The sequence below is a fragment of the Miscanthus floridulus genome, chromosome 9, assembly GCF_019320115.1.
Source record: "Miscanthus floridulus cultivar M001 chromosome 9, ASM1932011v1, whole genome shotgun sequence".
Classification (NCBI taxonomy): domain Eukaryota; kingdom Viridiplantae; phylum Streptophyta; class Magnoliopsida; order Poales; family Poaceae; genus Miscanthus; species Miscanthus floridulus.
The window spans coordinates 31,453,789-31,474,246 of record NC_089588.1 but is presented as its reverse complement, the minus strand read 5'-3'; the positions used below and the strand labels follow the sequence as shown (position 1 = coordinate 31,474,246).

The 20,458-nt window shown below is 44.3% G+C and overlaps 1 protein-coding gene across 4 annotated transcripts; it reads left to right on the top strand.

The window, feature by feature from the left end:
* Positions 1-14,668: 14,668 nt before the first annotated feature.
* LOC136483627 (peroxisome biogenesis protein 2-like) lies at positions 14,669-20,064 on the top strand. Of its 4 annotated transcripts, none has more exons than XM_066480736.1 (8): positions 14,669-15,267; positions 15,396-15,538; positions 15,984-16,079; positions 16,207-16,363; positions 17,407-17,543; positions 18,569-18,691; positions 19,229-19,331; positions 19,483-20,064. In XM_066480736.1, exons 2-6 carry the CDS (start codon positions 15,422-15,424, stop codon positions 18,626-18,628), a joined length of 567 nt encoding a protein of 188 aa, XP_066336833.1. In that variant the 5' UTR covers positions 14,669-15,267; positions 15,396-15,421; the 3' UTR covers positions 18,629-18,691; positions 19,229-19,331; positions 19,483-20,064. The 4 variants fall into 4 exon arrangements, with proteins under 4 accessions (XP_066336833.1, XP_066336832.1, XP_066336834.1 ...); XM_066480735.1 differs by having other exon boundaries at positions 15,984-16,097; XM_066480737.1 differs by lacking the exon at positions 17,407-17,543 and having other exon boundaries at positions 15,984-16,097.
* Positions 20,065-20,458: the final 394 nt, after the last annotated feature.

Sequence of the window (20,458 nt, the reverse complement as noted above, 5' to 3'; positions counted from 1 at the left end):
CAATGAAAGTGCAGTAAAACTTGCAAATAATCCGGTTCAACACTCTCACACCAAGCACATAGATATCCACCATCACTTTCTAAGAGATCATGTTGCTAAAAATGATATATCACTAGAAGGTGTAAGAACCGAAGATCAATTAGCGGATATCTTCACTAAACCGCTAGATGAGGCTACATTTTGTAGATTGCGGAATGAGCTCAATGTACTTGATTTTAGTAACTTCACTAAAAATTGAGCTTGTGTTGTCCCTTGCATTCATTGTAATATACAACATGTTTAATTTTTGGTAATGCATATAGGGCTTGTCTAACATGGTTAAGATGACCGCCGAAAAGCGTGTGAAGAAGCTTAACCTTGGATCAAACTTGACAAGCAACTAGATTTACTTACAAAGTATTGCATATGCATGGATGTTGTGTTTGTCGTTTTGTTCCATTTGCCCTCTTATTGCCTATTTTCTTAAAAAGAATTATAGCCTAAGGCAAAATATTTTGAAAAATATGAGGGTTTGAGAGAGTCTCTCACATCAGTCCCAATTGGTGTTTATTTGGATCTTATTCATGTTGGGACTTCATTGGGAACAGGCAGCGTGGAGGAACATTGAAGATTTGCTGGAAAAGAGTGACCGGACGCTGCACCGGACTCTGCTGTCCAGCATCCGGTCAGTTCACAGGAGGTGAACAGAAGCTGAAGGAGTGACCGGACTCTGCGTTTGAGCGTCCGGTCAGGAAGGGTTCCAGCGTCCGGTCGATCTACATGGCGTCAAGGGCAACTAACCAGACACTGGCTGCGTCCGGTCGGTGTCCACCGAACGCGTCTGGTCGCGATTCCAGAGGAATTGGACCTCTCTGGAATCAACTGGACGCTGGGTGGTAGCGTCCGGTCACTACCACCGGAGCGTCCGGTCAGTAGATCTCGTGCGGCTTTCGGACTCCTTATCCGTTTCCTTTCTTGTTGCGTCGGGGGACCTATTTAATCGCGTGAGCCGTACCTATGCTGACCTATTCCGCCACCGCCAAGTCCCGAGCCCTAGCCGTCGTTCAGCACCACCGCCACAGCTTGGCGCGCCAACACCGCCGTGCCTCCACCATCGCCATGTCCGCACAGCTCTTCCCCGCGCCAGCTAGCCGCAACCCACTAGTGCTCACGCCGCCGACTGTTCCCGTGCCACCAGCGCCCTATCTCGAGCCGCCGCTGTGCCCGCTGCTCTCCGGTAAGGCCATGCCCTAGCATCCTCTTCGCTTGATCTAGATTGTTTTCAATGCATTGACCTAAATTGCAACCAGGGCCATCGATTCATCGCGAACCCTAACCCAAGCAGTCCCGGTGATCCCTCGTGTGACGCTTCTCTTCTTTTTCTTCGGATCGTCGGTTCATCAGGTAGCAAGCCAGTCACTTCAATTTCGTACCTACATTGCTTGCTCTCATAGGGTTTCGCATCTTTTAGATATATTATATTTACTTGTATATCCATCTATTCCATCGTGCAGCGAGTCGGTGCCGTTGAGGTGACAGGTGCAGTTGTCAGTTAACTTGGAGCCAAGCTCGTGAGTATGGATCGAGGCCAAGCCTCGAAAGTGTTAGTGGACAGTTGATCTTATTAGCAGTAGTTTTTCTCTTGTCAGATCAGATGGCTCGCACCAAGAACATTGGTGGTGGTCCAGGAGATGACGATCGGAGGCCCCCGCCTCGCTTGCCCGCAGGAACCAAAGGCAAGGCGATGTTACATCAAAGAAGCGCAAGTATCCTGATGCAGAGACAGTGAGAGCAGCAGCAGTCACTGAGGCCGCAGAGCGTGCCAAGAGAGGAGGAGCTCGCAGTGGTGTTGTCATTGTAGATCAGCAGCTTACACCAGCACAGAGGGCAGCAGTTGAGGAGGCTGAGCATCTTCATGGTGGTCCACCTAGGACTGTCATGATGGCAGGACGTCGTCTGACTATTGAGGAGCCTCAGCCTCAGGGGGAGTCCTAGCAGGAGCCACAGCAGCAGCCCCCACTAGCAGAGCCTCAGCCAGCTCAAGAGACTCAGGAGGGCCAGTAGGCTGAGGAGGCCGAGGAGACCGAGCAGGCACCCCAGCCATAGCTACGCCGCTCTGGTCATACCCGTGTTCTAGTCTCACCAAGGCCGCTGACACAGTGGAGGGGATCGCGTCCACCGCCTAGACCATAGGGTCCGCCTCCAGTGGTACATCTTGACTTGAGGGCCGCCATGGCCAAGCAGGTTCGGCAGCTGAGGTTTGTAGAGTTTGAGGTGTGGTTTCCTCTGAGGAGGGATGAGAGAGCAGCAGAGGGTTTCTATACACCGCTCCAGGAAGACTTCTACAATGCATATCTGAATAGTGGGGCAGTCTTCCAATCTTAGAGAGTCTACAGTATTAAGGCTATTGTGGCAGCAGCCGGAGAGCATATCCGCCCCTACTTGTCATATCTGTCGAGGCTAACAGATCTGATTGGCCGGACAGGATTCTATGTACCATCTTATGTTCGGCAGTTTTATGCTTCGCTCTACATTGACCTACAGCATAACTTCATACACTTTGCATTCAGAGGCAAAGACTATAGGATGATGAGTTTCAGGGCCAGGGAGATACTGAGGCTACAGGAGCAGCCTGTCAGGTTACATGAGGTGTGTTATGGACAGCAAGAGCCTCCCAGGTGTCCTCATGGAGGTTTGGTGCCCCCTACTGATCTTGTGCGACATTGCTTCAAGGAGCCCTTTGGTGAGGGGTCAAGGAGGAACCCCAGTGACCTTACTCCTACAGCTTGAGTGCTAGAGGCTATCATCAGGAGGACACTACTTCCCAGGTTGGGATATAGAGAGGGACTGACTCGCCAACAGCTTTGGCTCCTCAATGCCCTGATGCAGCAAACAGTGTTCGATATTTGGGACCTCCTTATATCAAAGATGGAGGATACTATAGCTGAGGGATTCAAGGGTCGTAGGCAGCTTCCATATGCACATTGGATCACATTCCTGATGCTCAAGGCTATGCAGGTTAGGACCCTAGACATGGTTGCCGAGTACAGAGGTGCCACCACAGAGTTTCCAGCTTATAACATGGCACAGAGGATCAGGCATAGCACACCATAGGCACCACTCAGCCTCGCCGTCGTCCAGATGTACCAGAGTCTGCATCTCAGCAGGATGAGATTATCAGAGCCATAGCCGCTACTGAGGAGGAGCAGCTTGAGGCTAAGGAGGAGAGGACCGAGTCTAGTGATAGTTCGGATGACGACTACCGGCTGATTCCTCAGATGCCTCCACGTAGACATGATGCAGAGGCTGGCAATTCTAGCTCAGCTCCACCTGCACTGCAGACGAACCCTGCCTTGATTGCTATTCTTGAGCAGATGCAGCAGGATCAGGCACGATAGGCTCAGGAGACAGCTGCCAACTTTGCACAGTTTTAGGCTCGTCAGGATGAGTTCCAGCGATAGCAGCAGGTCCTCCAACAACAGTAGTAGCAGATGCATCAGCAGCAGTTACTCATGCAGCAGCAGCTTATGGGATTTATGCAGCATGTAGTAACAGCACTTGGGGCCCCACAACCACAGCCTTCACCATAGCTTGCTCAGCCTGCCACCACTATGACGACTCCAGCAGTACAGCCCAGTGGGTTTCAGAGTCAGGGACAGCCTCTAGCTCTGTTTGCTTCTCCCACAGTACAGGTGTCCCAGTGGTTATCCTCGCTAGTGGTAGCCCTGCAGTTCACACCATATCATACGGGCTTCACACCGGATCAGTCATCCTCGCTATTTGTGCCTGACACGTCAGTCTCCAGGAGTCTTGGAGCATCTTTCAGTGAGTTGACAGGGATGCCCACACCACCACATATGTATGCCGCCGGTCCTTCTACAGCAGCTCCCATTGTCGTGACTACTCAGAGGCTCCCCTCTTCTGTTGCATCTTCAGATCCTACGACAGATATACCAGCAGCATCACAGGCAGCACCTGCCCCAGCTCAGACCCAGACCGCTTCAGAGACACTTCCAGCCACAGAGAGTCAGTCAGTACAGAGCTCAGGGTCAGATGATGATGGCGCCTAGTTCCATCTTGCCCCTTGTACCTCAGCGCCCGGCTCATCCGCTGTAGCCCCACCGACCGACCCTTAGGTTTTGGTGTTTGACGCCAAAGGGGGAGAGGATTCGAGTATGTAGACTCAGGGGGAGCGACATTTAGGGGGAGCTAGTTATCTATTATTAGCTTATTATCTATTACATTTGGAGTTTTTATGTGTGTGATACATTTTACATTTGGAGCTTTTATGTGTGTGATACATTATGCATCCATGTTTACTATTATATCTATGTGATAGTGATATCTACGTGATTGTGATATATGACATGTGTGCTCTCTACTTTGAATTCCTTTATATGTCTTATCACTTGTGCTATGCTCATTTGCTTTGCTTCCGCGTTTATACTCCGATGCAAATGAGCTTTATTACTAGTACTCATGCTTATTTCATATCTTTTGAGTACATCGTGTTTGCTTGGGTCATATAAGCTTGCCTAACTCTTTTGTTCTTATTGACAAAAGCTTATATGAACCAAGCGCAACAAAAACCTCACTCTTTCACATACTCGAGGTGGTATTGTCATCAATCACCAAAAAGGGGGAGATTGAAAGCATCTAGGCCCCTTGTTGGGTTTCGGTGATTAATGACAATACAAGATTACTATGACTAACGTGTGTTTTGCAGAGACAATTAAGTTAGGTCATGGTAATGGAGATCAATTGGGCAAATCAAGGTGGGCATGCCCCTACGATGGAAATCGTTTCGGTTTACAAAGGATGGACGACAAGGTTAAGGATGACTAGTACTAAGTGTCGATTGGAGTTGAAGTGATACTTAGAGTAGTTTAGGACTTTGTTTTTCCTTTGGCCGTACTATTAAGGGGGGTATGGACAGGTAGCTTGACCTAGATGAGTCTAGTGAGTTAGGTGTGGTGCACACTTGTTAAAACTAGCACTAGGTAGCTCCACAACAGCCCTATGATCCTATGGAGCAAACTTCATTCACATATGTTCGAGAGTTGGAAGTGAATGGAGGGTCAAATGCTAACTAGATGTTGGCTCCGGTGCGACCGGACACTGGCCACAGGGTCCGGTCAGTACATTTGATCAAGGTGATTGCGTTCGGTGCAACCGGACGCTGGAGTGGTCAAGTGACCGGACGTTGAGAGGCAGCGTCCGGTCGACTCCAGTAAGGTTCCAGAGAAGGAAATCTACGACCGGACGTGTCCGGTCAATACTGACCGGACCCTAAAGATCCAGCGTCCGGTCGAGTACAGTAAGCATCCAGTAAGGGTTTAATGCGACCTGACGCGTCCGGTCAGTGGTGATCAGACCCTGACAGCGTCCTTTCAACACTTAAACACTGGTGTGTGGGTTGAACTGACCGGAGCGTCCGGTCAACATGACCGGAACGTTCGGTCACCCCGCAGAGGCACATAACGGTTCGTTTTTCGGGCTGCCTTATAAATAAAAGCTACACTCGTGTGTGGAGTCACTTTTGCTCATTCCAACAGCTGAGAAACACGTTTGTGAGTGCCAAGAAGAGCAAGGTCCTAGTGAGGTGATTGAGATTCATGAATCCAAGAGAGTAGCCTTATTAGTGAATCAAGAGTAGCAAAGTGTGCATCCACCGTTCTCATTAGGCTTCAAGTGGTCAAGTGAGAGTTCGTGCTTGTTACTCTTGGTGATCGCCATCACCTAGACGGCTTCGTGGTGATTGGGAGCTTGGTGATCACCCGGCGGAGCTTGTGGGTGACCCAACTCAAGTTGTGAGCGGTTTTGGGTGATTTGCCGTGATGGAGTGTCGAAGAATCAGCCTGTAGAGAGCACTTGATCCTTGCGCGGATCAAGGGGGAGCTACACCCTTGCGTGGGTGCTCCAACGAGGACTAGTGGGGAGTGGCGACTCTCTGATACCTCGGCAAAACATCGCCGCGTTCCTCTCTCTCTATTTACTTTGAGCATTTACTTTGAGCATTTACTTTGAGCAATTCAATACTTGTCTTTACATTCATAGAATTGCCATGCTAGAGTAAGTTTGGAACATACGTTGCAAGTCCATTGTGCATTAGATTAATAGAAACACTTTTGTAGGCACAAGGGATTAATTGGGCTAATCGTAGGATTTAATTATTGCAAGAAAATTTAGAATTAGCCCAATTCACCCCCCTCTTGGGCATCTTGATCATTTCACCCCTGTTGAGAGATTTATCATGCTCCCAAGATCAAGGTCACGTACACCCACATGTACATGCTGCTCCTACATTGAGAGTACGCAAAAACATGTTTTCATCCACCAAGAACCTTGCTCCAACACTGGAAGTAGACAAAAAATATTTGTTAGGCAAATACTCCATATTCTAAAAAGATAGTGATCTCTCTCTAAATATGTGGTTTAAAAGAAGAGACATAGGCTATACAAAAAGTTTATAAAAAATGGACACATGAAGGTCCAAGTACAAAAAGGAAAAAAATGATGAGCACATGAAGGCTCATTTATTAAAAAAAGAAAGATAGCCATGTTTCAAAATAATAAGTTATAGAGAGAGAGCCATGTTTCAAAATAATAAGTTATAGAGAGAGATCATATCTACAAAAGGAGTATAGTATTAATTTACCTTTTTCACACACATGCACATCTTTATCTAAGAGTATGGCATTTCTCTCCATGGATCCTTGATTTGACTTTACAACATATGCAATACAAGTATGTTGTATTGTTTATCCCAACCTAAAGCTCCACATAAACCTTTTTAGAAGTAGGAGAAAATAAAAGAAGGCAAAACATTGCTATGCCTTGGTAAAGATTTATACACATTGAGTGATTTGAGAGTGCCACTTGAGGAGTATAAAGTGAACCATGCTTTTCTTAAGAGAAAATTTCAAAACTCCAAGTTACTAAGATGAGAAATTGGGAAGGTAACTTTGTTTCAAGAATTGTTCTGCTTTTCAACAACCCAAGGAAACATGTTAGCTAATGCCACATATCCCACTTGTGTAAGGAATGTGTTGGGATAACTCTTGTGTAAGCCATATATCTTAGAATGTTTTGCTCATGATTACTTTTATCTCTAAGCTTTGCTCGAGGATGACTTCTAAAATAAACACCAAGCTTAGACATTGGGTTTTAGAACTAACAATTTCCACAAGTTTTGGTGTTTAGCCATTTGCAGGAGGGCATTCATGGAATAAATGGAAAATACATTCAAAATGTGCAAAGAAACAAAGCGTAACACGGTATTGCGCAAAGTAAAAGAGCCCAAGGGGAGAAGGCCCGCTTACCAACAGAATCAAGGCCTGAAAGAGAGGAGAACAAGGACAAACCCAAATCAAATCACTCCTTCTCAGTGAAAGCACTACATATGCCCACTCTAGAAGCCCAAAGGAAGTCACCCACCGAAGATGGACCAATTTGGCCCTAGTTGGGGGCGGCCGACCCTAGGGGGTGGCCGACCCCCCACTGGCTCCATTTGGCCCAAACTTAGGTTGGTGGTCTCCCACCGCCTCTCCAATGTCGGTGGAATAGGTATTCACGGAGGAATTGGTCCGAAGAATGACGGTTTGCCTAAGATAGGAAGGGATCAAGGGAATATGCCATGGGACATTCCCTCTCCTCCACCTATATAAGGGAGGCCACCCCCTCCTCATTACACCACCACAAGGAAAGAGCTTCTCCACTTTTGAGAACCACTCCAAGGGCTTAGGCCCTAGATATCTAGTAGAGTAGTAAGGGAGAGATGTCAGGGAGAGCTTGGGGAAGCGCTAGGCTTGTCGGTGTCTCCCTAACTTGTACCTCGACGAGCATCTTTACTTCAACGGGTTCTTCCACTTAGTGAGTGTTCGTGTTTCCTATAGTATAAAGTCTTTGATTAGTTAAGCTATACTCTTACTTGTTTGCGGGTTCATCGTCCGTCCCCATGGCGAATGGTCTAGTAGAAGGGCCCTCATAGAGACGGATAACCCTTGCATGCACACGAGAGTAATAGTTGAAAGCGTAGACGTGGTGTCTAGGCTAGAAGCTATCTTCGTTTGCCTCGTTCCCCACGGTTGACGGGTAAGCGGCAGGTGGTGACAACCCTGTCCATCCCTCGTATTCCCCACATCCAGGTTCGATGCTGGCTATAGGCCGGAGGTACCTGGCAGACCAGGTATAAGCCGGTGCCCGAAGTAAGTGAGTAGAAGTAAAGTTAATCTATCCAAAGACCCTAAAACTATAGGAATCCATCTCAACCTCTGCTAACTCTACCCTTGTGTTGTCCTTGGACGAACTAGATAGAAGATTTACCTCCATTTCCTGTGGAAAATACGATACCCTGAATACTTCTGGGTGAAATACTACAACGGTAATTCCATATGCTTGTGCATTATTTCTATTTGCATTAAGAAATACCAACAGTCACCGCCCACCTCCTTTTAGACATGGACTTGCGTGTGGTGGAGCTAGGGTTCCCGCCGGAGATACCAGTCCAAAGGGCTTCATAGGATTTTTTCCTATAGGATTTGGATACTTCGAAATTTCGATTTCTCCTCAATTCCAAAGGAGCCATAAGTTTTTGAGTTTCTTTTGTCCATTTCTCGGGATTCCATTTTGTAGTGTTGGTGGGCCATGAACAGACAGGGAGATATGCCCACGCGAAAATTTGATTTTTGGCGAAAATTTCACACCGCGCCGAGCAGTGCCACCAACACACACCGAAAATTAAATGTCTCTCTTTTGCCCTCCGCAAGGAAATTAAGTTTACCATGCCATTGATTTCAGACAAGGGCATTTGTGGTACTATGATGGCCACATAAAAGCGCAAGGAGTCGCCGTCTCCGCCTCCATCTCCATCATCCAGCCGCCATCGTCTCACCTCCCGCTCCAAATCCTAGCACCATGGCCTTCCTCTCCACTCTCTAGTTGCCTCCTCTACCACCCCTCTCTGGTCCCTAGACGCCATCAACATAGTAGCTCAACTCATCAATCTCCACTCTCTAGCATACCCTCTCTCATAGCTTTTCGAACCCTAGCCAGAGCCAGATCCCCTTTGATTCATTGATAGCAGGTCAGCTAACGGCGGAAGGACCACATCGATGACGGTATAGGTCGGATCTAGATCCCCTACTTCGGCACCTATCACAACTAGCCAGATCCAAACACTAGCCGAAGCTGGATCTAGTACCCCTTCGTCAATGCTGGCCGCACCAGTTCCGCGACCATGATGACAAGATGGCTTTGCCAATGACGAAGCGTAGCCAGGGTACGCGTAGGAAGAGGTACCCAAATTCCTTTTATGATGTGTGCTATATTATAGTGGTTCAACCTAGGATATGTAGATAGCGATGGGATTGCATATTTCCTATAGTTGAGTGTAGCTGACATGTGCTTTATTAGATTAATGACTTCCGTATAAGCTGTAGTTACTAGTTAGTCGCTTATTTGCATACTCTTGCTCTCTATTATGTTGACATTCGCTAGAAGCTTTAGTTAATAAATACCTTTGTAATCTAGATGAACAACCATTAACTGCTTTTGAACAAGAGCTGGGTGCACAAGTCACAAAGAATCATAGGAAGATGGAAGAACTAGGGGTGGTTGTTGAGGGATTTCGTGATACAGATGAAACATATTCAAATTTACAAGATGAGCCAATGGCCCTTGCAGTTGAGGTGCTTGTTCTACCTTGTATTGAGTTTGGGCGGGAGGGGCTGGGGGTGGAGGGTGCAGATAGCAATGCAATGGATAGCAATGCAATTTGTACATGCTTCCTGCTTAAATTTGTTTCTCCAATTTCAGCGTCCGGTTCAAAGAAGCCGCTGATGAGGCTCCGCCAACAAAACAAAAGGCAGCCCTAATATTAGTCCTAGAGGAAGGCAATCCAGGAGAGTGAAGTCAGCACGACCTAGAGAGTTGACTCATGGATCTAAGAAGAACAAACAAAACCATGCAATAGTGAAGTGCCACCAGGCTACATGATCTCGCTCCTATGTTGTACAGTTGCAATCATTTGTAAGTGATGGTTGTGTTTTATTGTTACTCTAGTCTTTGTATAAACAGAAACTCATGTGCACTATTAATAGAAGCAATAGTGGCATGAGCCTAAGGCCTCCTTTGGAACGCAAGATAGGAAAAACGTAGGAACAGGAAAAATACAGGAATATGAATGGAATGCATATGAAAAAATAGAGGAATTAAAAACAGAGGAATTTTGTTAGAAGGGGTGTTTGGTTTTGTACAAGAAAAACATAGGAAACCAATACAATGGGGTTTCACTAGATGTTTTTTCATTTGTTTTTCCTATGAAAGTTGAACGATAGGAAACTTTTCTATGGTTTTCCTTCCCCCATTTCTTCCTATGAACCCAAAGCCCTTACGTTTTTCTTTGGAAATCCTATGAACCAAAGGAGCCCTAAATTTGGCATCATCATTTAATTTTTAAGTTGCAATACCTGTGCATTATGCTTATGTAATCCATATCTGTAACCTATTGTTTACTGCTAGAATTTCGTAGTATGTAATCCATATCAGTACCTGTGTGTTATGCTTATGTAGAGGGTGTTTGGTTGAGGGCCACCGGCCGCCACGCCATAAACTATGGCTCGCCATGGGAACCAGAGCAACTGTTTGGTTGCTGACTTAAATGAGGCTGCCATAGCTTTACTTAGTAGACAATGAGCCACAAGAGTGTGGCGGATGAAATCCCCACCACCGCCACAACTCGCCACAGCGTGGCTATGTGTGGCCAAGATCCAAATAGCCCCATAATCCATATCAATATGAAATATGTGTTACTTGTTATGAACTAATCTCTTGGGTTTTTAGTTGAGGTCCTATTCCACTATCTATAACCTAATGTTTACTGCTTGAATTTCACAGGAAGCTATAAAAACTATATGAGCAGAACATGTTGCTGATGGACACGAACCAATGACAAGTGTTGATGTTGTTCCCACAGTCATTTGCCTCTCCCATGGCCAGGTCTACTCCCATGTCAGCAGCAACACCCTTTTTTGAAGAATGCTGGTATCCCGACAAGCTCTACTAGAACAGAGACATCGGCATAGAGAATACTTAGGGAACAGTTTGTTGCTGAACAGGAAAGTTCCACTAACCTCGTCGAACAAGTGGATGAACTGAAGAGGAAGATAGAAAAGACTGAAAGGGAGTTTGAGGAGTTCAAGATACAGCAATAGGAGGAGTACAATAAGCTACGTGACGATATCATGCGCTTTAGCTCTTCTTCTGCTAACTCTCAGTTGTCAACTCTGTTGGCTTGATGCAGTGAACATTTGTGGTTTGATGTGTGTACTCGTGTGCTGGTTTGATGTGGTGAAACTATCAGCGGGTTGCTGCTGATGTGTAAATAGTAAATTGTTGTCTTTGATTGTCATGCTGAATAATTATGTTGACATCGTTGAATAATTATATAGTCAATCTATACAGCAGTGACGATCTTGAATTACTTTTATGATGAATTGATTGTTGGGCACTTGGTAGAACCTGGGCAGGCCACGTGATCAATAAAAATACGACACATAGATGAACCAGTGCATGACACGTGAAATAGCCATGGCATGGCACGTGGGCTAATAAAAATCCGACACGTGGAAGAAAGTCGTCAAGCCACGTGGTCGAATAAAAAAACAAAACATGGATAGAGAGCACCATGACACGTGGTCGAATACGAAACGGCCATGTGGACCAATAAAAATACGACACATGGTCCAATGAAGAAATGACACATGACCCAACTGCAACACAATACGTGTGCCAATAGAAAACAGACATGTGGAACAACAGGGGCCCATCACGTGGTCCAATAAGAACCTAAAACATGCAAGAACCAGAGATGGCTACGTTGTCCAATAACAAGGTGACACGTACCCGAACCCTCTCCAATGCAACCGGCTATAACAGCTACACGTGAAAAGCATCTCCAATAGAAGCAACCACCAGCGTGGCTGCCCCCTGCCACGCATGGCAAAGCAGTTCTATGATGATCAGTTTTCATCATAGATCTATCCAATTCTATGACAATTTTCTAGAATCGTCATAGAATTGCAAGAATGATGCGACTTCTATGACGAACCGTTTTTATCATAAATTCGTCATAAAACTAAAATTATGGTGAATTTGGCTTCTTCAGTGACAAAAATTGATCATCATAGAAGTGGATATTCCTAGTAGTGTAAGCAGCACGATGGGCGCAGGCGAAGCATGGCGACGCGGGGCACATGCGGCCAGCCAGGGTGGCGCACGGCCGGCTGAGGCAAGCACGATGACTAGCCGGGGTAGGCACGAGCAACCAGCCAACAGCAGGCATGAGTGGCCTGCCGAGAGCGGGCGTGACCAGCTGGCCAGGCGAGGCTGGCTTAGTTGAGGGAGGCAGGGCTGGCAGGGCGTGATCGAGCGCGTGGCCAGGGCTCTGGATGAGCGGCATCAAGGGTGAGCGCCTCGGAGGAGCCGATCGAGCTCCATGGATGTGGCGGGACCGGTGCATGCGAACGAAATTGAGCGAGAAAGAGAAAGAGAAAAATTAAAGAATCAGTTTTTTTGTACAACCAGTGGTAGTGGTGGGTAATTTTTTCCAACTCCATCAAACTTGAGCACCAATTTAGTGAATGTAGGGGCAAATCCACCATTTTGGTGGACCAGATCCACGGTGGAGCTGGTGGAGCTAGAAATGTTTGGCTGGATAAATTGAATCTGGATCTGTTTTTGGTGGATCTGAAGGTGGTGGAGCTATACCAAACAGTCCCTACTAAGTCCAAGAAACCTTGTATCTATTTGAGCTATACCTTTGTATACTAGTAAACTTTATTAGTCCAAAAGGCCAACCTTGTATACTAGTTTCATTTGTATTTAATAAGCTCCCATGTAGGTATTTTTGATGACTTGGCAACGTTTCTAAGAAGTGAGAAAAGTGAGTTTCATGGCTTGGTACGATAGAATGAAACTTTCCATTGATAATGGTGTTTCATTCATGTTCCAGTTTATTCTATATGACATGACAGTCTTGAAGCAATGCCATAAAACTCCTCATTGAGAATGGCCTAACTAGTTGCATTGGATAGTATTTGCTACTCCCTCCATCCCAAATTATAAGTCATTCTAACTTTCTTGGAAAGTCAAAGCATCTCAAGTTTGACCAAATTTATATAATAAGATAATAACATTTATGATACCAAATAAGTATTATTAGATTCTTCATTAATTATATTTTCATAGTAAACCTATTTGATGTCATAAATCTTTGTATTTCTCTCTATAATTTTGGTCAAACATGAGATGCTTTGACACTCTCCAAGATTCTTAGAATGACTTATAATTTAGAATGGAGGGAGTACCTTAGAATGCTCATGCAAGGAGTAGGATGTGCTGGTCTCCTTTGGAATCTTGCTCACAAGGATTCCGATCCCTTGCCCCATCTTGTGCAGCCGGCTAGCTGGGGACGCGGGGGGCGACCTGGCCCTATAGTGCCGGCCTAGGTGCATGTTGAGCCGTGGCCAGGCCATAAAGAACACCAGCCGCCAGCCGATAAAGGCAGGGTGGCGGGCTGCGGGCAGGACCGCATGAGGTGGCTTGCCGACTTGTGGAGGAGGAGAAGGAACAGGTTGTGGAGGAGAAAGACAAAACTGGAAGGGTTGACGCTGGATGCTGGATGATGACGGGGCGAGCAGGTGGGGCGCGACTAGTGGCTAGGGTTTGGGAGATGCTGCGAGTTGGGCTATGAAGGGGGCTATTGGGCTAAGTCTAAAGAAGTGCTCCCAATTTTTTTGGCCTACGATTGAGGTTGCAGCCCTCCTCGCCCTCGACCTAATTAGGGTTTTAAAAATCTTATAAATTTTCAAATAGATGCTAAAAACCAAGCACAACATATTTTTTATGGAACTGGCCTTTTTAATTTAAACTCTTTCCATATTGCTATATTTAAGTTTCAGTTAGTCTATTTAGCAAAAAAATGCTTTCCAAAAAACTAAAAAAATCAACTAAATTCTTGGTTTGAAAAATAGTATTTTATCATGTATTTTCCAGCATATGTGCTGAAGTGAAATCTAAAGTTTCTTAACAAAGCACGTACTCAAAATTAGGTTTTAATGCAAACACATATTTAAAACAGTTCAAAACAAGCTCAAAGTGATGCATCTAATGCAAGAAACATAGAATGTATGATCATCTAAGCAGTTTTAAGAGTTTTTTTAATTAAATTATTTAAATAAGCATTGAAATGTTAATATACGAGTTATGGTATAAGATAGAATCATAAGCCCTGAAAAAACAAAGTTAAGTCCAAATTTTCAGACAAAATCAGCTTACATAGCTGGTCCAATTTGGAACCTCCGGATATGCTCAAAAGTGAAGATAAACTCAATAAACACTACACCACAATACCGCATCACCGTCAGACATCTGACGCTAAAAATTATATTTATTGATGGATAATCTGTCGCTAAAAATAACTCACGGGCCATCTGTCGCTACTTCCTCATTTAGCGATTTATTATCTATCGCTAAAGATATTGATTTTTAACGTTAAACTATCTGTCGCTAAAGCCAAATATACCGTCAATCTGTCTGACGCTAAAGAGAATGGGCCCCATGCTAAGCTCACGTGTCCCACCTCTATCAAGCTCGCTCGTAGATTTTTGTTTGGCCACACAGGAGAACCTAGACTCTCCTCTCCCTCGAAAATCCCAAATTTCCCTTATCCCCTCACCTCTCTCTCTCTCTCGTCTCGTCTCTCCCGTGCTGGACACCCGAGGGCTCCGCTCGCTGGAGCCCACTAGACGCCGGCGGCCGCCGCACCGGGGCCGCTGCTCCCCAGTCCACCCCGCCCCCTCCCTCTCGCGTCCAGGCTCGTGGGTCGCCGGCTTCTCCCTAGGTCGCCCACCCCGACGCTGGCTCGCATCCGGATCTGATCTAATTACAAGTGTCTCGATCCACCGATTCCCCTCATCTTTCGTTCCTCCATGGATCTACCCGCTGTGGAAGCGGAGGAGGACGCTGGAGGCGTCTCGGCAGCGCGAGGATTCGCGAGCTGTTGTGGTGGTGGGAAATGAGGATCTGAGAATTGGGAGATGGTGACAGGGGCCTGGTGTGGCAGCAGGAGCAGTAGGAGCGGTAGCAGGAGGGAGCCCTGTCTCCTTCGCTCGACCGCGCGCGTACTCGCGAGTCGCGCAGGATTGGAAGCGCGGCGCTAGTGTTTTCACCGGCTGGCGTCGGACGGCGGCGCGGTCCTCCGGTGACCTCGGCATCCACCAGGTACAGGTACACCCCCTCGGCCCCACCTCTCTACTCCCGCTGTAGTTAGGCATCATTTCTATTCACAACAGACCTAATTACATGCACATACATATGTGGTAAATGAGAAATTTCGATTTTTTTTTCTTTTCCAGAAAATAGGGGATCCGCCCCTGCCCCTATGCCCCAGGTTGAGTCGGCCACTGCCTCGGAGGGGCCGACGCCGCCGCAGGACGCATGGGTCGTTGAGTTCCACCGTCTCCTCCCACGGTGGGAGTCACTGCGCGATTCCTCAAAGGTAGATGCCCCTGTGTTTTCCCCAGTGTTCTTAGCTTCGTTTTATAATTTTGTTGTATGGCACTTTGCGATGCTGCATATTGAGATGTGAAGTGGTAGAGACTTGAAACCCCTCACAAGCATATGGAATTTGCCCTTCTCCGAGGGCGAAGTCAACTAATTTCACGACCCTCATGGCTGCTAGTTTTGCTGTTCTGGGTTACAGTTTTGCTTATCAAGTACTACAGATATGAAATTTTGGGATAATATTGACCTCTTGGAATTGGAAGCATATTTAGTTGCCACCATTGATGCAGCTGTTGGTTCGTAATTTTTTCATTTCACTAATATAGTGGTTCTTAAGCAAAGAGTGGTTTTGTGATTTTGACCCGTCTGTCAGAACGGGCGTGATACTTGCAGGCACATAGCACAGTTAATGTGGAATTTGATGTCGTTTTCTTATGCAGGTCATTATCCCGATTTCAATATCTAGGGTCAACCAGTTTGATGCTGCAAGGCTAGATGTTGAGATGTCTGCCATGTTGAAAGAGCAGCTACTCAAGGTGTTCTCCTTGGTGAAGGTGCTTTCTTTATTAACTCTGCTGTTTTGCCTGTTGTTTGAGGTTTGCACCGAACTTAAGCGTGCTGCTAGTTATTGCTTTCAGTTTTGATGCTTGTTCTTCATATCAGCCAGGACTCTTGTTCCAATACGAGCCTGAACTTGATGCTTTCCTTGAGTTCCTCATCTGGAGGTTCTCAATTTGGGTTGACAAGCCAACCCCAGGCAATGCATTGATGAACCTGAGGTATAGAGATGAGCGGGCAGCACCCATCACTGGAAAAGAAGGTATTTCTATTAAAGTTTTATGTCAATTGCTATAATATTTTGTCTGATTTCATATTGGTCATACTGTCTTGCCCTTGTATCTGTCATGCTGGTCATAATGTTTTGCTGAACATTTTAGACAAAGCACATCATTTTGTGCATTTCCTTTACATTACAATACCCTTTGCTTACATGCTTTGGTTGAGGCCCCTAGTATGTTATAGTTGGCTGATCCATTCTCTTGTGGGGTCTAACTTTGCGTACAGAGGCTGCATTTAGAATTATGCTAATTACCTTCCCTTTTTATTTTTAGTGAATTAAAGATGTAGCAACTTTTTTGCAACTTATTCAAGTGAAATTTTCAAATCACCACAGATTCAACAAGATAGCCCAATCATTGCTTGTAGAAATATCTAATAAGAATGCACAGTAGAGTGAAATGTTGAATTATGGTCATCTTGTTTGGTGGAATCACTTCAAATATTTTGATTATTGTTTATCTGTTTTTCCCTGAACAATATTGCTTAAGGTTATTTTCTTGATTATACGAGGAAAATAGAAAATAATGACTATTGGATGACAAAAATTTGTTAAACCATCCAACATCTTGTAGTCTCTCGTGTGTTTTCCCGTCAGGCCTGGTTTGAGGTTTTCCTGAAACTTGGTCTTCAGTTCAGGGTATTTTTCCTCAGCCAGATACTAGTGGTTTATCTAGTTGGTGGTGTCGCTCTCGGAAGTAGGTCAACAAGCAGGACAGTAAAGGCCTGCTTATAATTATTGTTTCTTGGGAGATTCTTGCTGTGCATCCTTGTAATATCAAATTACAGCTTGGTTGGATCTTGCCTTTTCACATTGCATGCCATAGGCAATCTCTTTTTCTTTGTAAAAACAAAAGTTGAAGTCAACGCAGCAAATGAACTGAACCAAACCAAGGTTATCTTAGCCAAACTATCTCATTTGTAACCTTCCTAGGAGTTTGTTCCATACTGGTTTGTGTTGTTTCCTACTGATACATAGATGAGTATTATCTGAGCAACATCTAATGGATTCCATTTGCTTTTCAGTTAGAACAGGTTTGGAAGGACCTGGGCTCTCTGTTTATCAAAAGATCTTTTATTGTATTAGCTTTGTTGGTGGCCAATATATATGGTCACGACTACAGTCTTTTTCTGCTTTTCGTCGATGGGGCGATTCTGAACAGGTGACGCTGACATCTTCCTGAAAACTTACAATTCCTCTTCACTTGTCAACTATTGTTTATGTCGTTAGGTATGTATTGCCAATTAGATTCTGCGGTGGTAGGTATGGTTACAAAGAAGCTGCAGCACTATCTTTATAGAATGCAGCAACAACATCAGCTCGATGGTCGCACTGAGCGTTATAGAATGCTTTGCATGTGTGTTGACAGTAGCACTAGATCAATAGCAGCATGTGCTGTTTTTCTTATTTAGCCTTTGGTTTAATTTCTCTCTTGTTTAATTAATTAGAGCATTTATTAGCTGGCAGATTAGTAAGTTAAATCAATTAGAGCATTTAGTAGCTGGCAGATTAGTAAGTTAAATCCATTATTTCTTTGCTTCCAATGATGTATTATTGTCGAAGTGATATTTATGTACATGTATTTCAGGGAATTAGGCCTTCTCTGTTTTGAGAATAACACTTTATGAGATAACAAGAGCTAGTATGAATTTGTATCTTTTTTCTCTTGGTCCGTAATCAGTTATCAAAATTTCTAATTACTACTATATGAGATAGCAAGAGGTAGTATGAATTCTTTGCAAGGAGCATGATATGGCGACCTTTTGCCCTTTAAATGACTGAAGAACACAAACTGCCTGGTCAGAAAATTCATACTTAAGTGATCTCTGCAACTCTAAATGTAGTGATAGTGATGTAGTAGTAATGACACGATTTTGTGCTGAAACCGCTGTGCTGGTTCCTATATGTTCTCGAAATAAAACCCTGAGCCCCATGGTATTGCATATAGATGTGATTCTTGACTGTAGTTTCTGTTGCCGTCAGCTGGTTTCATATGTGTTATGGTGCTTCGTTTGGTTCAGTTGTGCTAAATTTGTATATTTGCATAAACCGAAGATGGCTACTGAGTCTATGTATGCTTAGTGACTTGTTTAAAAGTGTCTTTATCATTTGTCTCATGTAACATTTCCGTTCTTTTTCATCATGTTGCTTTCTGGTTTACTGAAACAAGTGGCGCTTGTTTATTAGGGCACCGCCGGTGACATTTCCTCGCCCAGAGGGGAAGATCAAGAAGATCGAGTTTCCTGAGGATGTGTATGTTAGGAAGTTCAACAAAAAACATCCGGATTCGCTCTACCATGATGCAATCAAGTAAAATCCTTCTCTTTTCTTATGTTATTTCCTTATAGAAACGTGATCCTGCAACGCTGTATAGTTAAAATAGTATTCAAGGTTTTAATTTTCATGTTTTAATTTCGCTTTTCTGTTTGGAAATTTGCACGGGTTCCATTTGTATTGTACATCCTTATATGGGACATGCTTGGCCTTCTCATTGAAGCCTGATAGTATCACGCAATTTATGAATGCTGTTATATAATTGTTGGATTAGTGAAAACAGTTGATTATTACGAAGGATGCACAGTTGCAAATAGATTAATGAGGTTCTTGAATTTGTTGAGTAGCGTTGTTCTTTTGAACATTCTAGTATTAGTTTGGTACCTTGGCGACTATCTTCAGCTTCCATCTGTAGGCTACTGCTTGATAAATGACTCTTTTTTTGGTCCGACTACTGATGGCATTACTGTTTTGGTCCTATTCTCTGGAATATTTCGTCTCTATTTCTTGGACTTGATTTATTTGTGTTTCTCGCTTTGAACACAAGATGTATTGTTTATCCATCCTTTTCAGGATAAGTGGATTTGATCCACCACCAGCTCGAGTTTTTGCTTGGCGTGTCCTGGAGTTGAAAGAGCAAGGAGTCCGTGAAGATGATGTGATGGCTGTAGCAGATGTAATTTTTCTCCTATATAATCCTTTTGTTTATTTTTATCAAACACCATTAAACAGAAAATTCAATTCTGGGCCTCACTGTACTTAAATTTGAAGTTATGCTACTAGTTTTATTACATATATCTATTGTATAACCACCATCCTTTTTCTAGATGTAGTATCGGACACAGAAGAAAGCAAAGAAGAAAGCATACAAGGAACTAAAAGAAATTGCCCGAAGTGAAGGAAAGAAGCCACCTCCAAATCCATACCCAAGTGTCATAAAAGAAATACAAGCAGAGGAAAAGAAATATGTTATGGATCGTTTATTTAACCCGAAGGTAATTGAGATTGCGAACAAGATGAAAGAGGAGAGAGATAAGTTGCGTCAAGATAGAGCAGCATGTCAATGGTAGTAGCAGGTATTATTTGGACTGGTCGACTAGGTATGTTTATGACATACGGTCAACTGTCATCATACATAATAATTGTTGCTTATTTGAAATCGATATGGCAAACATCAAACTCATGTGTTTTTTATTCGTATTTTTGTGATTGTAGATGGCCTCTGAAATGTAGTATTTGTCCATACTAGCTCATTCCTCTTGGCTCTATTTCCTTGTATCTTGTTTTTCAAACATCATTTTTCAGTATTTTCTTAGAAGTTCGTGAGTTTTGCCCTCCATTTTGCTACAATGTAATGGTCTGATGCTATTTGGATGGTTCTTGTGCACTTAGCATGACTGCTTGAGAAATACTTTGATGTTGTGTAAGCTTAATCTGATCATAGTCCAATTGGGTCAAGATTAAATGACATCTTTTTTCTACAGTAGCATTAGCCATGATATGATAGAGCATATACTCCTGGCCTATCATTTGGAAGTTCTCTATGTACAGATGGGGAAAAGGTTTCTCATCAAGCTGATAAATTGAGATGTATTTTGCTTGCTTCGGAAAGTTTTGCTTATAGCTGATATAAGTAAGACTAGATCAAATCAGCAGTTGCATTGTGACATGTTGGCAGAATGTCAATTTCCCTTTTTCTTGGCTCTTGTATGTTGTGCATGTGATTTCTGCATATCCCTGTGATGAACATTTTAGTAATCTGAGTGCTCATTCAGTTTGTGCTCCCTCATCACTCTGATGGGA

Bases quoted from the DNA above. Each gene is read 5' to 3' on its own strand.
- LOC136483627 (XM_066480735.1), top strand. From the start codon at position 15,422: ATGCCCCAGGTTGAGTCGGCCACTGCCTCGGAGGGGCCGACGCCGCCG. The intron at 16,098-16,206 runs GTGCTTTCTTTA...TCTTCATATCAG, and splicing joins AGGTGTTCTCCTTGGTGAAG to CCAGGACTCTTGTTCCAATA. The intron at 17,544-18,568 runs GTGACGCTGACA...CTTGTTTATTAG, and splicing joins GATGGGGCGATTCTGAACAG to GGCACCGCCGGTGACATTTC.